Source organism: Diplodia corticola (assembly GCF_001883845.1).
Source record: "Diplodia corticola strain CBS 112549 chromosome Unknown scaffold9, whole genome shotgun sequence".
Classification (NCBI taxonomy): Eukaryota; Fungi; Ascomycota; class Dothideomycetes; order Botryosphaeriales; family Botryosphaeriaceae; genus Diplodia; species Diplodia corticola.
This window is the reverse complement of record NW_017971488.1, coordinates 69963-90017: the sequence shown is the minus strand read 5'-3', so window position 1 is coordinate 90017 and position 20055 is coordinate 69963. Positions and strand designations below refer to the sequence as shown.

Genomic DNA, 20055 nt, shown 5'->3' with positions numbered 1-20055 from the left:
CCGCCCCTCTGGCATGGCCGGCAGTCAGCAACCAGCGGATCAGATTCCATCCCGACCCTGCCGTGCAACACTGTCACAATAAAGTTGCAACGACGCATCTCGAAGGAGAAGCGCCGCCCAAATTTAGCGCTCTACGCCCAACCGCGCCGTGAGTCAGTGGCCGGCAGACCTCAGCAGCCCCAGACTCAGTCGCACAGCAGCGTGTCCCAATGCGTAGCCCGCGCTGCAATCACACCGACACTCGCGCCCCCTCGAGTCCGACGGCCCGCAGCTGCGTGCTCCACGATCTCTGGCGTTGATCCCCGCCGCCGCGCTGCTGATTGCGTCTGTCAGCCCAAGAAATCTCCCGGCGCCTGCACCTGCACCCCATCTGCTGCTGTCGCGTGGGGGGTGTGCCTGGCAACCGTGGCAAAATGGCAGAAGCGTGCTCGAGTCCGTGCCTTATGCAGTTTGGTGCATCGGGTTTCAGCCACTCATTGAAAAGCCAACAGCTTGAGCGCCGGCAGCGAGCGAAACAGGCAACCCGTCTCCGGCCAGGCCCTCGAGTTTGCATGAGACACTCGCTGGAATGGTAGCTTCGGTGCCAGTCTTGCGCTGCCCAAAGCTGCAGAGAAAGCTGCCCTCAAAGCTGACATCGCCGTCACACCAGTCCCGTTGCGGGTGCGACATGCGTTGGCCTAAGATGTGGCCAGGTAGCTCCATGCAAGCCATCAAGATGTTTCAAACCGGCTATGCCGGCTGAGGCGTTCTAGAGAACACCACCGGCCACCACCAACATCCAGGTTTCTTTATTACGAACCGGGGCATGTGTTCCCGCCTCTGTACCTGCCGGCCGTTCGTACGCCCATTGGCTCTCTGCCAGCCTTGAGGATCTGCAAGTAAACATTAAACCGCCCCGCGCCTATTTGAATTTCTACCCGGCTTCCCATATTAAATGCACGACTCGCGCCTAATGGTTTTCTCGTCAGGCCCGATTTAGACGCACCCCAAGTTACAGCTTTGTTCCGCATTGCTTTGAACTGTGGGGTTCGCCACTGTCATGACTGGGCCGTTGCACTCTGTACAGGGTACAGTACGTGCCCAAATCGAATATCGGAACCTATTTTTCTTGGCTGTTCTATCCACTCTCGGTACTGCGCAGCCGCGTGCCTGTCGTGAACGTCTGGCTATCTTAACCGTGGGCTTCCACTTCCACACCCATGGAAACCGATTCTCCACGTCCTTCCTTGTCCTTCCTTGGAAACGTTTCGCAACCCAATCGCTGCGCACGATAAACCGTGAAGTTCGCTACGCATACGTGCACTGTGTGACAGCAGTTATGTTGCACTTACTAGCAGCCTCGTCTGTTCGCCTTGATTGTCAGTCCTGTCTACGAACCGTATCTTGACTCCCATATTCCACATCCGAAAACTACTCCCTAACACCACCTACGATAACAAAAGGGGTTCTATCCGGAGGTTGTACGGTCAGCATAGCCACCACCGATGCTCGTATTCTCACCATCCGGCAACACCGGCCAGTAGTCCACCCACCTTTACGATTTCTGTTTGGCGCCAGACGGTCAGGCAAGGGCATATTCGATTCTCTTTAGCCGCAGCAGTTCCGCCGCTTGCTACTGATACCACTCCACCGGTGGATGCAGGTTTTTCTGCACATTCTGAGCTCACTTCTTCCGCTTTCTGCACGGTCTTCTAGCTGCCGCTTCTGCCATGTGCCGCGCGACCCATCCTTCGCTTGATCACTGGCCACACGCACCCGATGACCGCCCACCCGGGCCATTCACTCGCCCATATGCCAAACTCTTGTTTTCGTTCAGCCGTCCGTGCTTCCACAAAACGCCCGACAACCCCTCTAGGATCGTCACCAAATGCATCCAGCGATAAGGGCTCCCTTCTCAACCTTGTTCTCTCCTGGCGGTGTATATTGAGCGAACCAGCGTTGTAAACAAGTCCGGGTGTTGCACGTTCCCCATATCCATCCTGCTAAGAAAAGAAGATAGCTTTGCTATAATTGGATACATTGGTTCCAGCAGTTGTGTTCGGATGGTGCGATGGTCCATTGGTGCTTGGTAATAAGTTGATGTGCTCTCAACCTTCCACGCCCTTCTCTTTCTTACAGCAAGTCCAGGTAGACGAAGAGTGAAAACGACACGTGGTTGTCGACATTGTTTCTTCTTCGGCCACTCTGGAGATTTCTTTTTTCTTTTTTTTCTCTTTTTCGCATTGTTTATCGCAGAAGGTGGGGGCATTCGTTGGATACGGAGTTTTGGCAACTCGCTTGCGGGTGTGAGTGGGCGCACCTGTTCGAGCTTTAATAGTATTTATGGAAAGTTCGTAATGGGTGAGCTTAGCTCTCCGACAGTCTGGAACCAGGCAGATGGATACGAAGGAGAAGAAAGCCGGTGCATGCAGAGTGCATCACTCGACGTGCAGTAGCAGCAGCGTGCTCGTGCCAGCACGCGATGCGTATCCATTTCTCCCTCGGGGAAAAAACCCCCCCAATGCGTCTTGTAGCGCATGCAGATACGGGGAAACCAGGGGCCACCCACAGTAATATTGTACGAGCAGCACGTGTGTTGTTCCGCAATCAAGCTACGATGACTGTTGCACCCCGACCCACTTGCTCGTCGCATTGTTCCGGGCCTGCATAGGATCCGACAAAGATTTCTGCAAGTTGAAAAGTACATCAGATCGCCCCTCTTGGTTTACATGTCCCATGCATATCGCATCCCACCTATGTGGGTATCTGATGTATATATCTTCAACTACCTATGCACAGAATATGATATCACTCGCCTTGATAGGCTGGGAATGCTGAATTCTTTGAACTTCTATATTTCGAGTTTATCTCTGGAGGCGCATGTTTGCGGTTCAGCCGCACTCGGAACCCATCTCAACTTCTCTCGAAACCTTGAAACTATTATCAAGGGTGAAAGCATTTCGATGTACCCAGCCCTATGTCTAACTAGGAGCTCTACAATTCGTGTTACCACCATGAGCAGCTCGAAACCCCAGAACGGTTCACCAGGGACCGCGTGCAGAAGACGTTACGAGACGCACTCTACATCTAAGGCCATAGAGTGAGAGACCGTCCTTGGGAGTCCTCTTGCGCAACGTTCGATCATGGCTTGAACTCCGGTGTACTGACACTGTACGACGACCCTGTGCGGCTCAGATGGGCCACACGCGCATGTGAAAAGCTCGTGAAGCTGGTTCAATCCCCCGAAGACTATATGGAGCACCTGGACCACGGACTCCCCTAGCTCCTGGGATTCAACGCCATTAACCTTCAAGGACAGGAGGACGACATTGTAGAGAAGACTTGTCATCTCCTCTCCAGGCTACCGTTCGACACACCAACTTACTGGGAACCAAGGGATGCAGCAACTTGTACCAAACTCAATAAACGGATTCTCCCGACGCAGGTGGTCAATTCGAATATATGGCGGCACTTCTCCGCATCTAAAACTTATATTCACACCTAGACATTAGATTCGACTGTACATGAGTATCTCTGTGAGCCACCACGTAAGCCCCGGGGGAATGTTATGTAGCGGCACAGGACGAAGGAGCCCTCCCTGACAAACCACGTAGGAGAATATAGCCTCAAGACAATGATGAAAATAAAGATGATCACGATCATGATACACTGCATCATCTTGAAGTTTTTACACCCCCGCTCTCAAGACCTAAAAGTCTTGTACTCACCGAGTGAGTTTCAAGAGATCAAGGTGAACCCATTCAGACGAGCGAGCGACATACACCATGTTTCATGGCTTGGTTGATAGAAGCACGCAAATAACGAGGCCATTGGTAACCGGAGGGCTAACATAAGCTCGTAGCCAATGTAGCAGTTTCTAAAGCTGCATAAAACTGATCTCATAACCAGACCAACCCTGCGCCTTCGCTTCCATGTGACGATTCATCAAGTGAGGGCTCTCAAGGAAAAATGCCTAAGGAAATAAGAAGCGGATAGAGAGCACAACGCAGAACTGAGCTTCTATACCCACTCCGAAGACTCAACCGCTGCCCATGCCAGAGCGATATAACGGATAACGCACCATTTTGCTTCTACCGGAGAACGAAACCAGTACGTCTTCTTCGAGCAATCTCATAGCGCTCGCCGAAACCGAGCAAAAGTACACACCCCCGTCTCTACAGACATGCGCCATGCGATAACAGGGATACGAAAGTCTTGAGTCCGGAACCATGACTCTGGCTTCAGCAGTCCGAGAACGGGTAATCTAGGTCAGAACGGTCCATTTCCTCAAAGGGGTTTTGTGAAGGTGCAGATGCCGGCCGCGCCTGACGGCCAAGAAGCGAATCTGAACTATCTGCTTCCGCGATCGCGTCGAAGTGCATTCGGGGTGGTCTCGGAGTTACCATGTGGGCAGTTTCCATCGTGTCAGGGAGAGTAGGGCCCGAACTTGAATGTGAAGGAACCGTCAACGCAGGGTCAATGGGAGGATGACTAGTGAAATCAAAATGGCCCGCTTGCAAGAGATCGTGCTCGTAGTAGTTGTTTGACCGGTTTCCCAAAGGCATCGAGGCGCTATGCGACATCTGTCCGAATTCTAGAGGCGCCCGTGGCGCATATGGCTCGTTGAGATTGGGGAGACTCATTGGGCCTATCCGCCTCATCAATTAGCAGACGCGGACACGACAGGGGCGGGCACTGGGTTGAAAAGATGATTATCCAAATGACTGGTTGTGGTGCTCATTATCTCAAGAGGTGAAAAACTCAAGTCTAGTAAGCACCTTGCGCCATCGAATAACCACCACCCATCTGTGCCTGCTGAGCCTGCTGCTGTGCTGCAATCTGCTGGGCATTCAGCTGCTGCTGCTGACGTGCCTGGGCAATGTCGTTGAACCATGGATGCTGCAGAGCCTGTGCTGCGCTGATGCGCATCTCCGGGCGTAATTGCAGCATGCTGCTCAGAAGGCTGAGGCCAAGCGAATCAATCTGGGGGAGGATGAGACGCAGATCCTGAGTCGCATAGACGTGGAAGTTGGGCTTGTACTCTGGAAATTGGCTAATGCCAGGCCACGAGCGCTCCGAAGGGGTGCCCATCAGACGGAAGATGCGCTGCAGCTGATCCTCGTTGGTGGTGCCGGGGAAGAGCGGGCGGCCAGTGTACATCTCTGCCATGATGCAGCCTGCGGACCAGATATCGATGCTGGTGTTGTAGGTGCGGCTGCCGAGTAGAACATCGGGCGCACGGTACCACAGGGTGACGACCTCATTAGAGAAGGTGTTGACGGGGATTCCGAAGGCGCGGGCAAGACCGAAATCGGCGAGCTTCAACTGGCCCTTGTTGTTGATGAGCAAGTTCTGAGGCTTGAGATCACGGTGCAGGACGCGGTTATCGTGGCAGAAGGCGATGCCGCGCAGGAGCTGGTACATGAACGACTTGATCGTCACGGGATCCAGCTGGCCTCTGTCACCGCGCGAATCCATGTACTTCTTCAGGTCCTTGTCCATGTACTCAAAGACGAGCATGAGCTTGTTCTCGGTGTGGATCACGTCGTGCAGCGACACGATGTTCTCATGCTTGAGCTCCTTCATGAGCGAGATCTCGCGGATGGCGGTCGACGGAGTGCCTTCTTCGGAGTCGAGATGGATCTCTTTCAGTGCGACAAACTCGCCCGTCTGGCGGTTGCGACCTTTGAAAACCTAGGCGGCGATTAGCAGCGGCACCGCAGCGCATGAATGTGGGGCGTCTTACTGTCGCATAGGTACCTTCGCCCAGCTTCTCCAGCTGCTGGAACGAACTCGGGTGTCTCTTGTCCATGGTTGGCAAGCCTTGTCCGTCACCGAGGTTGCGGACGCTGATGGTGGAGTCGGTGCGGTTGCCGACAGCGAGGGTTCCGACGTTGGTGGGCGGGAGGCGGGGAGGCGGCGGGCGGCGGGTGTACTTGGAGTTGAAAAGGATTGCGCTGGCGGTGGTAAGCTGTTCGGCGACAGCCAACGGCGAGGGAGGCGCGGTTGATGAGCGGGACGCAGCAGAGCGGGATGTGGGGTGCGCCGTGGTGGGCGGTCGTTGGGAGCTCTTATGAAAGAGCTTTGGCCGCTGGGAAGGCGAAGGAAACGGGCGCAGATCGTTGCTGCACTCAGGGATCGTGAAGGGTACGATGAGTGGGCGCGTGGTGGGGAGAACTGCGCGGCTGCCCAGTGCCTGCCGGCCAATCGTTTGTGAGCCCAGCGCCCGTGGCTGCCTCGTTCCATCGGCGCTTCTCACGGTCGTGCACGCAGTCGCCACAGCTTGACTCACTCGAATGTATTTCGTCCATGCCCAGTCTTTCCATCCTATCTGATACTCCTGAGTTCGTCTCAAGTGCCTCTTGTCACCTTAGTCGGCGCGATCCACCAGCACGCCCTCTCGTAGGATGCGGGCGCCTGAAGCATATCTGGACACAGATGTGAGTTTTAAATCCGTACAAATACTTTCAGGCACAGGACTCTACTGCCTACGTGGGTGGTCTATCTACATTTGTTCATCTCTAGACGAATAGAAACAAGTACAGGTGACATGTCGGTGCATCGCGCCGACTGAGGAGATACATGACACGTTCAAACTTCGTTCCCCTCATCAAAGAATCCTATTTGCCCCCGTAAACTCCTTAAGCTCCTGGCTATCATCTCCTACTGCAAAATCAATTCCTTTAATAAACTCGTCCTATCTTTGCGCACAAAGTAGAACACTAGAGCTACGCTCCAACCTTCGGTCAGGCGATGGAGCTGCCCATCCACCACGACCGCCGACAGTCACGCGGAATACGTGCTGAGGTATCCTCAGATCGAGGGTGAAAACCATGTAGCAACGTTACGGTACGGAGTCGCTTTCGTGATGGGGCCAGATGCTGTATTCTGGTGAAGCATCGTGAACGAGCGGGGGAAGCCAGCTATCAATCCCACCAGGCAGGGAATTGCGCATCGCATTGATGCACTCGGTCCTCCGGCCAGAAACGGAGTTCCCAATTACCTATGTGTAGGCCACTCGACCTAGGAGATGTTGCAAGGTAACGGCATGCAACTGCCGCTACTGATCAGTCTCACCGTGGTGTCGTCCAAGGGTCATCGTGACTTTGGTGAGACGAAAGCAAAGGTTACGCTGAAACCTGACTGTTTTCGTGGCCACGAGGTTTATGCTGACTTGCGTGGCTTTTGAGCTTGCGGGCACCTCAAACTGCGCCGCTGATGGTACTGCAGTTTTCCTCGTCGTTGTCGAGGACGGAAAAACACGGCACCATCTTCGAGACGCCTGTTTTGCCAATGGAGAACCAAGAAAGCGTCTCTGCAATGCCATAACTCAAGGGAGGCTGAACCTGATTCATCATCGCTTTTTCATCTGATGACACCCCAATCCTCAACAATGCCAAGACCTCCGGCTCGTTCCTTCTTTTTGAAGGCATTCCAGAACCTGAGCGTTTCGTCACCTGCTCCGGTGACAATCACTTGGCCGTCAGGGCTCATGGCAAGGTACAAAACACGGTAGGTATGGCCAGTGAGGCTGACAACTTGCTGCATGGACGGATATTTCCAGACGATGATCTGGTTTTGGCTATAACCGTGTGTCGAAACAATCTCGTTGCTGTTGCGGGACCACGCAAGGTTGCAGACCTGGGACCCTGTGTCCAGGCTACTTATCAAGTTCGCTGGGGTAGTCGTATTGGTGGGAGAGGCGGGATTCGAATGTTGGTAGGCCTGGGCAGCCATAGCAGCCGATGACGGCCCGTGGGGTGATATTTGCGTGTTCCAGAACTTGATCGTGCGGTCTGCGGTACCTCCGCCGGAAGCAAGCAGACCACGCTGGTGCGGGCTCCAGGATATGGCCTTGACAGCAGCCACGTGTTCGCTCCATTTGAAGGTGGGTTCTGCGTTGAGCTTCTCCCACACCATGAGCTTGTTGTCGTTTCCACCGGATGCAAGCTGGCCATCTTCCGAGTTCCACTTGAGACCGCAAACTTCCTGCTTGTGACCGACAAGCTTCCGCAGCCATTGATCTGGCTGTCGCACATCTCTGTGATAAATCAAACGATCACGCGAACCTGAAGTGAGAATATGCTCGTTCCACGCAAGAGCGCCAACCCGGGCCGTGTGGCCGGTCATGGTTCGGAGACGACGCTGCGTTTGGGCATCCCAGATCTGGACAAACCCCTTGTTTGTGCCAATGGCGACATGCGAGCCCTGATTCAGTTAGCACCTATGCTCAGCAACAGAACGATGAATAGAAGCCATACTCTTTGAATCCAGTTGACACTAGTCACCGTGTCGTCCGGGAGCTCACAGAGCTTGGTTACCCGGCCAGAACTCGAGTTCCACATATAAACGCACTGACCAAGGCCCACACCAAGAATGTTTTGGCTGCCCCAGTCCACAAGATTAAGGTAGAAATCATCGGCAAGATCGGGCGCGTCAAGCACTTTGTATGGCACCTTACTAACGGCCCTAGGCGTCTTCCTGGGGCTGAGAAGCATGACTTGACTGCTTCGTTTTACTGGCGAAAGGCTATAAAGCTCAGACCGAGCGTTTAGGTTCGGTCCATGACGGTGCGGGGTCTTGTGCGGGGTGGGATGACCTGAAGCGCTTGCATGCCGTGGAGACATGTAGGAGAAAAGGTTCTTGTGTGGGGTAGACGGTGTGAGACTAGTAGTAGGCAGCGACGATCGTCCCGGTGGTGTTTTTGACCGTGATGGGTCATGATAGGTGGTGCCTTCATTCAGTGAGATGCTCTGAGGAATTGTATCATCGAACATCTCCGAACGGAGGAGACTTGAGTATGTGCGGTTGGCTTCTTCAGCTGTAGGGAAGTTAGGCAAAGACCAATACTCCTGCTAGTTGAAATGTCCACGTACTTTTCTGAAAGTGAAGTTCATTGTGGGGCGTTCTTTTTGCCGACTTTGAGGGAGTTGCGGGAGAGCCATCCTCGTGCAACAAGCTAAAACTTGCAGGAAAGTCTTGCCCAGACCGGTTTGGAATAAATCTATGAAATTCCGGGTCAGCAAAAAGCCCCAGATGCCGTCCTCAAAAGCGTGCCGCGCGATAGCCTGGAAGAAGGCCCCCGCAGCCTCACTTCACCTACTGACCTGTCGCCATAGACCCTCTGTCTTTTTCTGCTAGGGCTCAGTCCAGGCGTGGGGTCACGCTGTCTGCCCACCTGTTGAAAGGATTCCAGCGCCTTGTTCAATGCAGCGGCGTCTATAGCTTCCGCGCTCTTTCCATTTCCAATTGCGCCGGGAGCGGTGATGTTGCGCTTATTGCGCGCAGTTGGGGGCGTCTTGGACTCCGGAGGCGATATTAAAGTCGGCGTGTGGACGTCATCGTTTGCGGCGCCAGCGCCTTCGGTGAGGCCAAGGTTGGCCGCTGCGTGCCTCATGGTCGACCGCCAGATCGAGTCGGGAAAGCCTGGGCGCCTGGGCACGGAGATACAAGCGACGAATCAAGCCGCAGGGGCGCAAGGATGCCGCGGGGTTGGGGAGAAGGCGGCCGTGGTGGGCGTCTGGAGGAGTGAATGCGACAACCAGCCACCCCTTGTAGTGGATTGGTGGGAGACTGGGTCGGCGGCGGACGGGAGCGGCGGCGGCGGCGTCGGGGACGGGCGCGGGGGGCCAGGGTCGATGTTCAGCGATTGCAATTGCTGTGCATTGCACGGCGGGGCCGGGTTCGGGGCGGGGCGCGGTGGGTGATGATGAGTCGCGGCAGCGGAGGAGCGTCGTGGAGTTGTTGCTCGTTGTGATGCGGGCCCGGCTGGGTTGCCCTGACGGAAGCTGATCTTCGCCCGCGCCGTGGAGCCGCGCACTACTGGACAGCCTGAGGCGCGCTACCTCACCACAGCAACAACAACGCAGCAACCGCAACAAAGGCACGAATCAAGTTCTGGGCGAGCAGAGGGCGGCGAGGACGTAAGGACGGTGAACAGCACGATGCAGGGCGCTGGGAAGGGAGCTGCGGGCGGAGGCGCTCTGGTCGCTCCGAAGCCCGGCTCTGTTGTTGTCGACACGTCCAAGACGCGCTTTGCGCCTTTGTTGTGCTCTCGGTCGCGTGGGTGAAACGCGCCTTCATTGGCCACCGGCCCACAGCCCACACTGCTTCGCACCAGCTCCCGCCCGCCGCTGCGCACCGCGCCGCTCTTGACCGCATTCGTCATCGAACGTCACGTTGCCCTGCATCTCGTGCCCGCCCGCCGCTTATCGAACTTCACCTGCTCCGCGCTTGTATGCCTTCCGCAGCCTTGTTGCTCAGAGTTTCCCCGCAGCGCTCCTCCACCGCGATCGTCGCCTTTGTCCGCACTCACGCACGCTCCGTTGTAACCATGGCTCCCACCCTGCAGCACGCCGAGGACTTCCTGTCCTTCGTGAATGCCTCCCCGACCCGTGAGGGATCCCTGCTGCATCGCTAGGAACGAACACCCCGGCGCTAATGTGCAACTCCAGCCTTCCATGCCGTTAAATCTGCAAGAGAGCGGTTGGAAAAGGCTGGCTTCACTCAAATCAAGGTCTGACACACGCCATTCCTTATGCACGCCGGCACGCGGTTTTGACTCGCATCTGCAGGAACGGGACTCGTGGGCCTCAACGCTCAAGCCTGGCGGCAAGTACTACCTCACCCGCAACGCCTCGTCCCTCGTCGCCTTTGCAATCGGCAAACAATGGAAGACCGGCAACCCTATTGGCATGATCGGTGCTCACACCGACTCCCCGTGCCTTCGCATCAAACCTGTGTCCAAGAAGCAGAGCGACGGCTTTTTGCAGGTGGGTGTTGAGACATATGGCGGTGGCCTTTGGCATACCTGGTTCGACCGCGATCTCAGTATCGCTGGCCGTGTCATGGTCAGGACCAGCGATGGCAGCTTCGAGCAGAAGCTCATCAAGGTGGATCGCCCTATCCTCCGCGTACCCACGCTTGCCATCCACCTCGACCGCCAGCAGGACTTTGTTTTCAACAAAGAGACCCAGCTGTTCCCCATAGCTGGCCTCGTTGCCGCGGAGCTCAACCGTCAGGGCAAGGGTGAGGGCGAAAGTACGGATAAGGTCGATGAGACCGGCCACTATGAGCCTCTGAAGACGGTCTCGGAGAGACATCATCCATACATCGTGGAGATCATTGCTGAACACGCTGGCGTCCAGCCTGTTGATATCCAGGACTTTGAGGTTGTTCTATACGATACTCAGAAGTCAGTCATCGGCGGCTTGAACGACGAACTCATCTTCTCTGCCCGCCTTGACAACCTGATGATGTCCTTCTGCAGCGTCGAGGGTCTCATCCACTCACTCTCGTCGCCCTCTGCCCTCGACAACGACCCCGCCATCCGTCTCATCGCCCTCTTCGACCACGAGGAGATCGGTAGCCAGACCGCCCAGGGTGCCGACTCCAACCTCCTGCCTGCAGTGATTCGTCGACTCTCTGTGCTCGCCCCGTCTGAATCCAACAGCGAGAAGTCGTATGACAAGCTCGACGTCGATGCTGCCACCGCGTTCGAGCAGACTCTTGCTACGTCCTTCCTCATCTCTGCCGACATGGCCCATTCCGTCCACCCCAACTACCCTGGCAAGTACGAGTCCAGCCATCGTCCGGAGATGAACAAGGGCACCGTCATCAAGATCAACGCCAACGCTCGTTATGCCACGAACTCGCCGGGCATCGTTCTCTTGCAGGAGTCGGCGCGCCGGGCGAAGAAGGCGTCTACCAACGTCAACACGGCGTCGGCCGAGGGTGTTCCTCTGCAACTGTTCGTCGTTAGAAACGATAGTAGCTGTGGCAGCACCATTGGTCCTATGTTGGCCGCAAAGATGGGCGCCAGGACCCTGGATTTGGGCAACCCGCAACTGAGCATGCACAGTATTCGTGAGACCGGTGGCGCTCACGACGTTGAACATGCGATCAACCTCTTTGAGAGTTTCTTCGTTCACTTTGGCGAGCTGGAGAAGAAAATCTTTGTCGATTAGATGTCGAATTTGACATATATGTGTTATGAGTATCGTATGAGCATATGAGAAAAGAAAGCAATAAATCTGGATTCGCAATCCTTGAGATGTGATAAGCTAGGTCTGTCGGTAAACGGAAGGCAAAGATTGATTAGTATCTCCCTGGACATCAGGGTGTTGCTACAACCTGCGATGAGGTCATCGACGACGTAAATTCATCTTCTACCACATGTTATTATTACCCTTTTCACGTGCATAACCATTTGCCCCTGTGGGGCTCAGCTCTTCCACGATTCAACTTCCCCGCGAACTCGCATTTGGATTCCCGCGTTGTCTCCTTGCCATTTCAGGAACCAAGTCACATAGGTACGCGTTCACTTCGCTCAACTTACGCGTTTTTCCCAACAACGAAAAGTGATGCCGCGATCGCGCGCAGGGGACGCGGATCAGTGTCGAATGGAAAAGTATATGCTGCAAGGAAACGGCGAAGCTTTGCAAAGCACGGGATCCCCCCGAATGCGGCAATCCCGATGGCACCGCCTTGCAGCCAGCGACCTGGCGAAGCTTTTCATCATTTCAGTCTGTGTACCACTGCAGCGATGGGCGGTGGGCGGTGGGCGGCAAAAAGGGACCACCACCCCGAAAGTGCCACATGGACCGAAGCTCTCGGGCAACCTCTATGCAAGGGGCGGCGTCGGTTGACCGCGTACTCATAATAACACTCGCCAATGATGATGCTCCCGTGACATGAATCGCAACACTCAGAGTCCGAATGTATTATATCCTTGGCAGTGTAAACGCTCCCATCACATGCGCCAGGAAATGTTTGCTTAATTCCATTGCTGATTCTCTTGCTGATTGACCGGTCATAACCCGCTGTAAGATCCACGCCAGCCTACGCCGTAAAAGCAAGTCACGTCCTCCCCCCTCACTTCCTTCCACCAATGCTTTCACCGCCCGAATCCGTTTGATTCTCCTCCCCCAAGGTCAATTTCCAGGAGACGCCAACGCATTAATTCCCTAGCGCCGGTTCCGCAAATCACTCGGGGGAGAGACGGGGGCAGGTTCGTTTGTAGCGTGCTGCGGGCCCAGGGGGGGGGGGAAATGGTCGGCCCCGGCACGCCATTGGTCTCAAGGCATGCTTCATTATTTATGTCGCCTTCTTCGCCTGCGCCGCCTTCAGGGCCTTCTTCCTGTTGCTGCGGATCATAACGCTGGCCAGGAAGCTGCCGACGACGGTGCTGCCGAGCAGGACGAGGATGACGGGGATGCGGATGGCCCAGACGCGCGGCGGGAAGAGGGACTGCAGAGGGTGGTCCTCGTCGACGAAGGGCTGTTACAGACGGCAAATGTCAATTCACGGATCGCGCTTCTTTGTTTTCTTTCGTTTGCGAGGGTTGCGGGCGAATGGTGGAGTGGGCGGTCCGTTTTGGGAGAGGGATGGCGAGGGGTGCGCTATACCATCAACAGGGTCCAGACGGTGTAGTAAGTGAAGACGGTGGTTGCTACGATGAGCATGGCGAATCCGACGAGGCGATCGAGCTGCGGGCGCATCACATCAGCATTCGCGCATTAACCTTGAAGCTCGGGGACAGGGCTTCCACAGACAGAACTTGCCATTGTGAAGCGGAGTCGGGAGGTTGCGATTACGGGGGCGGACTAAAAGGAGCGGAAGAGAGCGAAAAGAAGAGCGAGCAAAGAGCGTGTGGTAATTGGCGACCAGGGTGTGTGGTGAGTTCGTGAGCGGAAACGGCAACGTTTCTGGGGAGAGGACACGGAGGGCTGATGAGCGAGCGCAGACTACCTACGCCCTGCGCCGCCGCGGAGCACAGGCTTGCTTGGTTGAGCCGGGAGCTTGGACCACACTCGCGGCACTTCTGTTTCGCCGGGGCTCCGGAGACTAGCTCCTGCCTTCCATAAATGGAAAATTCTCGCGCAAACCTTCTCTGGTTTCTCAACGTTTTCCTCTGGCTTCAGGGTGTGTAATTCTGCGATATCGCGCGCCCGCTACACTAGATTATTGCCATCCCGCTATAGATCCATGTGCACACAGCTTGCTCTATGCTTCAGCAAGATGGACGCTCAAGTTACACACGGTATTTCCTATTCAGTCAAGCCGACCATAGTACCGGGACCTACAGAACCTACGCAGACTCTCACAATTTCGCGGTGGTCACGTGGTCCCAAGAACGAATTATTTTCCCAAGCGTGTTCTACAGGCTGTCCTACCCGCCTTGTGCTAGTGGTGGAGAGCTTTACTTTCACGCTTACACGCACTCGAGCCCCTCTATTATCACGTCTCGGCGACCAGATTAGGACACGTCAATAACCAATCGCTTACACGAGGAGACCGCCGCAACGAGACTGCAAGTTCAGCAGTTGAATTATTACTTGTCATTATTATTGTTGTGCTCGTCTTAATAAACGAGCCCGAGATGTTGAATTATTATCGCTTTCCCGCGGGTATCATCGTATCGCCGCAACCAAACACCGGACGAAAAAGCCCACCATGTCAAAACCCACTTTTTTTAAGCACAAACCAGCCCATCCTCTTCTATTCATTCCCCGTCCCGGACCTTGACGAAGACGCTCCGCGACCAGCCGTCGTCGTCGACGAAGACCTCCTTGTGTAGCTTGTAGCCGCCCAGCTTGGGCAGCAGCTGGGCCCAGACGAGCCAGTACACGCCGCCGGCGAGGACGATGGCGGTGCCGACAACACAGTGCAGCCAGTACGGCAGGTCGTTGTACACGTTCTGGTCGGCCGTCTCCGGCGGGATGTACGGCGCAACAACGAGGTAGATGTTGGAGAGCAGGAAGAAGATGGTGACGGGAAGAGTGGCTTTGATCGGCGGGTTCCAGTGGTACTTCGCGCGGTTGAGATAGAGGTGCACGAGGCCACCAGAGACGAAGACGTTGACGATGGCCAGCGGGTAGGAGATGACGTTAAGGACTGCAGGGTTGTTAGAAGGCTGCACACACAGTAAGAGAAGGAATGTGACATGCGACTTACTGAAGTTGTAGGCATCTCCGGGGGGAGGGGCAAGCATGATGATGACCGAGACAAGCCAGTGCTCGAACAGGCCAGCCAGCGGCGCGTTGAAAGGCTTGTTGCTCGCGAAAAAGCCCGAGAAAGGGAGGATGCCCTCGCGACCGAGCTCCTGGACGATACGACCCTGGGAGAAGATGACGGACATGACATTGCCGAAGGCGGACAGCGCGACAAAAACGGAGAGCGCGCGCTCAGCCCTAGGACCGAAGACGTTGCGGAAGAAAGAGGCGGCAAGGATGCGGCCGCTGGTGGCAATCTCCTCGCGGGGAACGGCGGCGAAGTAGGCGATGTTGACAAGCATGTACATGATGCCAACGGTGATGATGGCGATGGGCGCGGCGCGCTTGAGGGTGCGGACGGGGTTCTTCATCTCGGACATGGCGTAGTTGGCATTGCTGTAGCCGATGTACGACCAGATAACGTTGTAGAGTGCCGTCACGACACCGTACGAGGAGCCGGTCGTGCCCTCAAAAGCGTTCGAGAAGTTATCGGGCTTGTCGATCTTGAGGTGGCCACCGAGAGCCGCGAAGCCGGAAACGATGATGATCAGGATGATGATGAGCTTGATAACGCCCAGCAGGTTCTGCAGGCGCAGGCCCCACTTCAGGGCCAGGCCGTGGATCAAGAAGGCGGTGGTGATGCAGGCAAGACCGATACCACGCTGGTTCCAGCGGTTGACCTCGACGTTGGCAGCGTTCAGGATGTATTCGCCGAAGGCGACGGAATTGGAGCCCGCCCAACCAAGAAGGATGACATAACCGGTCTGCACGGAGAAGTCAGTGGTTTGTATTCACTTGATATTCAGACGACTTACGTAGAAACCAGTGACAAGGAACTTCGGCTTCGTGTACACATATTCGAGGTAGTTCTTCTCACCACCGTTGCGAGGAAGGCCAGTTCCGAACTCCTACATTGCGAATCAGTTGCGGCCCAGATATTAGACTTCCAACTGGCTGTACTTACAAGGTACACGGCCATACCCGCAGCAGCAATAAGCATACCAGCGACCCAAATGAACAGCGCAAGACCCACACTTCCACTCAGAGCCACGATGCTGGAAGGAGTGGAGAAGATACCAGTGCCGATCATGCGGTTAAAGATGCTGCACAGACGATCAGACCAACTGCCGGGTACCACCAGGATGGTGGGATTGGTTGCTTACAGGAAAATAGCGCTGGTAAGACCAATGGTCCTTCTGGAATCACTGGTCTGATAGATCTCTCCGCCATGCTCGCTGCCCTTGTCAGACTCAGGGTAAGTAGGAGCGGACTCCTCGACGGGAGAGTCGTCTCCTTTGCCCTTGAAGGTAAACATGGCGACAGAAAGGGCAGTGGCAGTGGTCAATGTTCCCTCGGTAGTACTAGACCAAAATAAGGGCCGAGGCAGGCTACTTTCCAGTAGTGTGCCGGCAAGTAGGGTGGGTGTGGGACAATGGCAGTTGGAACAATAGGGCTCGGGCTGTTTGAGCACTGAGCCGGAGCTCTAGATACATACTGGTCGGCAGCGTGCAGAATTTTCCGCAGGCAAGATTGTGCAATTCGCCTTTAGAAGGCGTCATCCGCCAAGTGGGCTATTTTGGCCGGTTTCTGCAAAATCTGAGGTAACGAAAATCCCGCGCGTGGACCGGCCGCGGCGCAAAACAGCCACAGCATGTCGCCTTCGCCCGCCCGCTCCTGCGCGCAGCTACCTGAGATTGCTACCTACCTGTTCCGCTCTACTTCAGATGCCAGCGGAGCAGCCAAGGGCGGAACACAGATCCCTTGGCGGCGACCAGTTGCGCCCCGTCGTGTTCAACATCGCGGCCAAGGAGCTTGGTCCGCGTTCGGTCGGACCATGCATTCGTACGACGCGTGGAGACCGCCGGTCGGCGGCATTGTCGGGCATGTCCGTGGCCTCGAAGAGTCGTGGAAGCCGCAGCTTCACCATTACAGGCTGTTGTAAGCTCCTGTGCTCGTTGGCGATGTGTTGGGGAAGGACTGGAGTCTTGGCTCAAAAGTCTCAGGCCGCTGCTAGCCGCAGCAAGCAATTCCTTGCGTTCTATTAGTGGCCGGGGACTGCACCGTGGCTGCCCATTGAGACGGCCACGACTTCCAGAAATGCCGCATCCCATTGTCATCATCCCGGGCCACATCACAACATCCACGACGCCACACGGCCTGCCTGCCGCTGCGCCGCTTGCAATGCTTCAGCCCTATGGCAAGTCCGCTCATGGCCCTTCTAGAAGCCCGCATCATCCCACATGTAGACAGTCGCGCGGCTCGACGTCGCAGTCATCCCGCGCCAGCACGCCCAACCCCAACGCCCAGAGTTGCAGCTGACGCTTGCGAATATACGGCACATATGTCGTCTTCTCTCATGCTCACACGACAGCCTTTAGCATCGCACATGGTCCTTTCGACTTCAGTGGCCTCGAATCTCGCATTCGCTTGCTTCCGTCTGCGCATAACTGCAGACTGAGGCTGGACCCTTGTGTACTTTTCGCTCTGGCCCTTTTGCGCCATCCATCTTCTTGCCGCTGCCACAAGCGAATTTGGTTTTTCATCTTCATTTCGCTGTCATCAGACCACGCTGATCATATGGCTCCAATGCTAATAAGAGCAAAAGTCGACGAGACCTAGATAGATCCAGTATCGCGATATGCTGGACTTCAACGACAGGAGACCGTACAAGCCTTCCGGCCAACGATAGCATGGCGCATTTAGCGAGCGACGTACGGTTCCCCAGCTTCCACGGGGTTTCCCCTAACTCTTCGCACTCTTCGTTTCCGCCCTGTACGGGTCTATACGATATCCTAACCTCCAAACATCCTGATTGAAATGGGTTTCATCATCCATGACTTAGATGAAAGTCTTCCCTCCCAGGCGTCCTTGAAAATTTGGACGGATTGTTTCCACTCTCAACAGCGACTGTAGCGATTTTCGATGCTATTTCTCAGCATCCAGACACGAGATCGCAAGCCGGCTCGATTCTCCGTCCCAGCGTCACTCCCGCCATCGCTACTTTCGACTGTAAAAAAGCTTGAAGCCCCGACGTATTAAACGCTCACAGATATCCCCGGGTCCTGATCATCCGGGCACATGTCCCGATGGCGGGGAGTACTTCACCAATCCGCAACGATGACGCGCAACCTCTTCCCCAAAATGCGGGGAAGCTCGCCTTCCGTTTCCCATCTCCCATCTCATTATTTCCTGATCCTAACTACTGACTCGAAACAGCCGCAATTTGATTCACATTTAGCCTGATTGCGCGACTCACGAAAACGCCCCGCTTGACCGTGCCCGCGTAGATCTACCCCAGGAAATCAAACTGATCAAAGGCTAGATACATACATATACGAGACGGATACCCGATCGGTGCCACTGCTCGCAATGACAACAGCGCCCAACTTCCCCTGGCTACCTTGAAGTGCGCGCCTCCCGTCCTCCCAACATGCTGCTGCTCCACGAGGCCAGCCTCTCCCGCTCGACGCTTCTCCTACGCTGCACCATCGCAATAACAATCCTCTTCACGCAACTCGTCGCCAGCGCCAGCACCCCGTACGAAGCGACCTTCAACCGGCGGCAAGATGCTGCAGGCGCCACCACCAACCACACGTCCGGCCGCTGGCTCTCCGCGTGGACGTCGATGCCGCAACTGACCGAGCCCGCCAACCTGCCGCCCGTCCCCTTCAACAACAGCGATGACGGCGTCATCTTCCGCAACGCCACCATCCGCCAGACGATCCGCGTGACGGCCGGCACCTCGCGCGTGCGGCTGCGCCTCTCCAACGCCTTCGGCCTGGCGCCCCTGCCCATCACCGCCGTCGCCATCGGCAAGCCCGCGTCGCCGTACGGCAACGGCACCGGGCTCGCCGGCTCGCCGGCCGTCGACGTCTCGACGCTGCGGACGCTGACCTTCTCCGGGTCGCCCAACTTCACGGTGCCGAACGGGGCGCTGGTCGTGTCCGACGCCGTCGACGTGGACGTGGGCGGCGGCGGCCTCGCGCCCGGCGACGAGCTGAGCGTCAGCGTCTACCTGGCCGAGGGCCAGGCGGGCGGCGCCATCACCTCGCACCCGGGGTCGCGGACGAGGTCGTGGCTGGCGACGGGCGACTGGACGGGGGCCGCCGACCTTCGGGGCGGCGACGATGCGGCCAGCGTCGCGCACTGGTACTTCATCAGCACGCTGGACGCGTGGGTGCCGTCGTTTTCGTCTTCGTCTTCATCTCTCTTGGGCGGCGGCGGCGGCACCCTCGCCATCGTCGGCGACAGCATCACCGACGGCCGCGGCAGCACCACCGACGGCAACGACCGCTGGCCCGACGCGCTGCTCGACCGTCTCCAGCAGCAGCAGCAGCAGGGATCGAATTCCTCCTCCTCCCCCCCCTTACTCGCCCGCATAGCCATCGCCAACCAAGCCGCGGGCGGCAACCGCGTCCTCGCTGACGGCTTGGGCCCCAACGCGCTGGGCCGCTTCGACCGCGACGTGCTGGCGCAGCCGGGCGTGGCGTACGCGCTGCTCTTCGAGGGCGTCAACGACATCGGCAGCGCCGCCGACGAGGCCGGCGCGCAGCGCGCCGTCGGCGACGCCCTCATCGCCGCGTACAAGCAGTTCGCGCTGCGCGCCCGCGCCGCGGGGCTGCCGCTGTTCGGCGCCACCATCACCCCGTTCAACGCGCCCGGCTTCGACGCCGCCGCCCAGCCGTACTCGGGCCGCGAGAGGGAGCGCACGCGGCAGCGGGTCAACGAGTTTGTGCGGAATAGTGGGGGCGTCTTTGACGTGGTTGTCGACTTCGATGCTGCGGTCAGGGATGCGGATGATGAGACGATGTTGCGGGCGGAGTATGATTCGGGCGATTATTTGCATCTGAATCCGGCGGGGTATCGGGCCATGGCTGACGCGTTTCCTGTAGATGCGTTGGTGCAGTTTGCGGGAGGCGTGGATGGATATGCGTAAAGGGGCTGTTGTGGGTGTTAGGAATTGATTTGTTGATATTACCAAGACCACAGTCGGTCAGAGCAATGCTATACTATTTGATGGCAGGGGAGGGAGTTTTGTAGAGAGAGATTAGCAACGTAATGTGGCCTGTGACGGTAAAGGCAG

The 20055-nt window shown here is 56.5% G+C and overlaps 6 protein-coding genes across 6 annotated transcripts; 2 read left to right on the top strand and 4 right to left on the bottom strand.

Moving 5' to 3' along the window:
* Window positions 1-4746: 4746 nt before the first annotated feature.
* Window positions 4747-5791, bottom strand: BKCO1_900027 (cyclin-dependent protein kinase; the record flags this gene model as incomplete). The annotated part of the gene is made up of 2 exons (XM_020279848.1): window positions 4747-5673; window positions 5726-5791. The coding sequence occupies 2 exons, from the start codon at window positions 5789-5791 to the stop codon at window positions 4747-4749; spliced, it is 993 nt and encodes a 330-aa protein (XP_020133117.1).
* Window positions 5792-7344: 1553 nt separating this feature from the next.
* BKCO1_900026 (cell cycle regulatory protein) lies at window positions 7345-9376 on the bottom strand (the record flags this gene model as incomplete). The annotated part of the gene is made up of 4 exons (XM_020279847.1): window positions 7345-8187; window positions 8241-8800; window positions 8856-8983; window positions 9087-9376. 4 exons carry the CDS (start codon window positions 9374-9376, stop codon window positions 7345-7347), a joined length of 1821 nt encoding a protein of 606 aa, XP_020133118.1.
* Window positions 9377-10216: 840 nt separating this feature from the next.
* On the top strand, window positions 10217-11945 carry BKCO1_900025 (aspartyl aminopeptidase; the record flags this gene model as incomplete). The annotated part of the gene is made up of 3 exons (XM_020279846.1): window positions 10217-10373; window positions 10434-10495; window positions 10554-11945. The coding sequence occupies 3 exons, from the start codon at window positions 10217-10219 to the stop codon at window positions 11943-11945; spliced, it is 1611 nt and encodes a 536-aa protein (XP_020133119.1).
* Window positions 11946-13074: 1129 nt separating this feature from the next.
* BKCO1_900024 (dolichol phosphate-mannose biosynthesis regulatory protein) lies at window positions 13075-13442 on the bottom strand (the record flags this gene model as incomplete). The annotated part of the gene is made up of 2 exons (XM_020279845.1): window positions 13075-13257; window positions 13386-13442. 2 exons carry the CDS (start codon window positions 13440-13442, stop codon window positions 13075-13077), a joined length of 240 nt encoding a protein of 79 aa, XP_020133084.1.
* A 1040-nt stretch (window positions 13443-14482) lies between these two features.
* Window positions 14483-16287, bottom strand: BKCO1_900023 (high affinity methionine permease; the record flags this gene model as incomplete). The annotated part of the gene is made up of 5 exons (XM_020279844.1): window positions 14483-14874; window positions 14935-15736; window positions 15788-15880; window positions 15937-16075; window positions 16136-16287. The coding sequence occupies 5 exons, from the start codon at window positions 16285-16287 to the stop codon at window positions 14483-14485; spliced, it is 1578 nt and encodes a 525-aa protein (XP_020133115.1).
* A 2115-nt stretch (window positions 16288-18402) lies between these two features.
* On the top strand, window positions 18403-19908 carry BKCO1_900022 (extracellular gdsl-like lipase acylhydrolase; the record flags this gene model as incomplete). Its single annotated transcript, XM_020279843.1, has 1 exon — window positions 18403-19908. One exon carries the CDS (start codon window positions 18403-18405, stop codon window positions 19906-19908), a length of 1506 nt encoding a protein of 501 aa, XP_020133185.1.
* Between the last annotated feature and the right edge of the window lie 147 nt (window positions 19909-20055).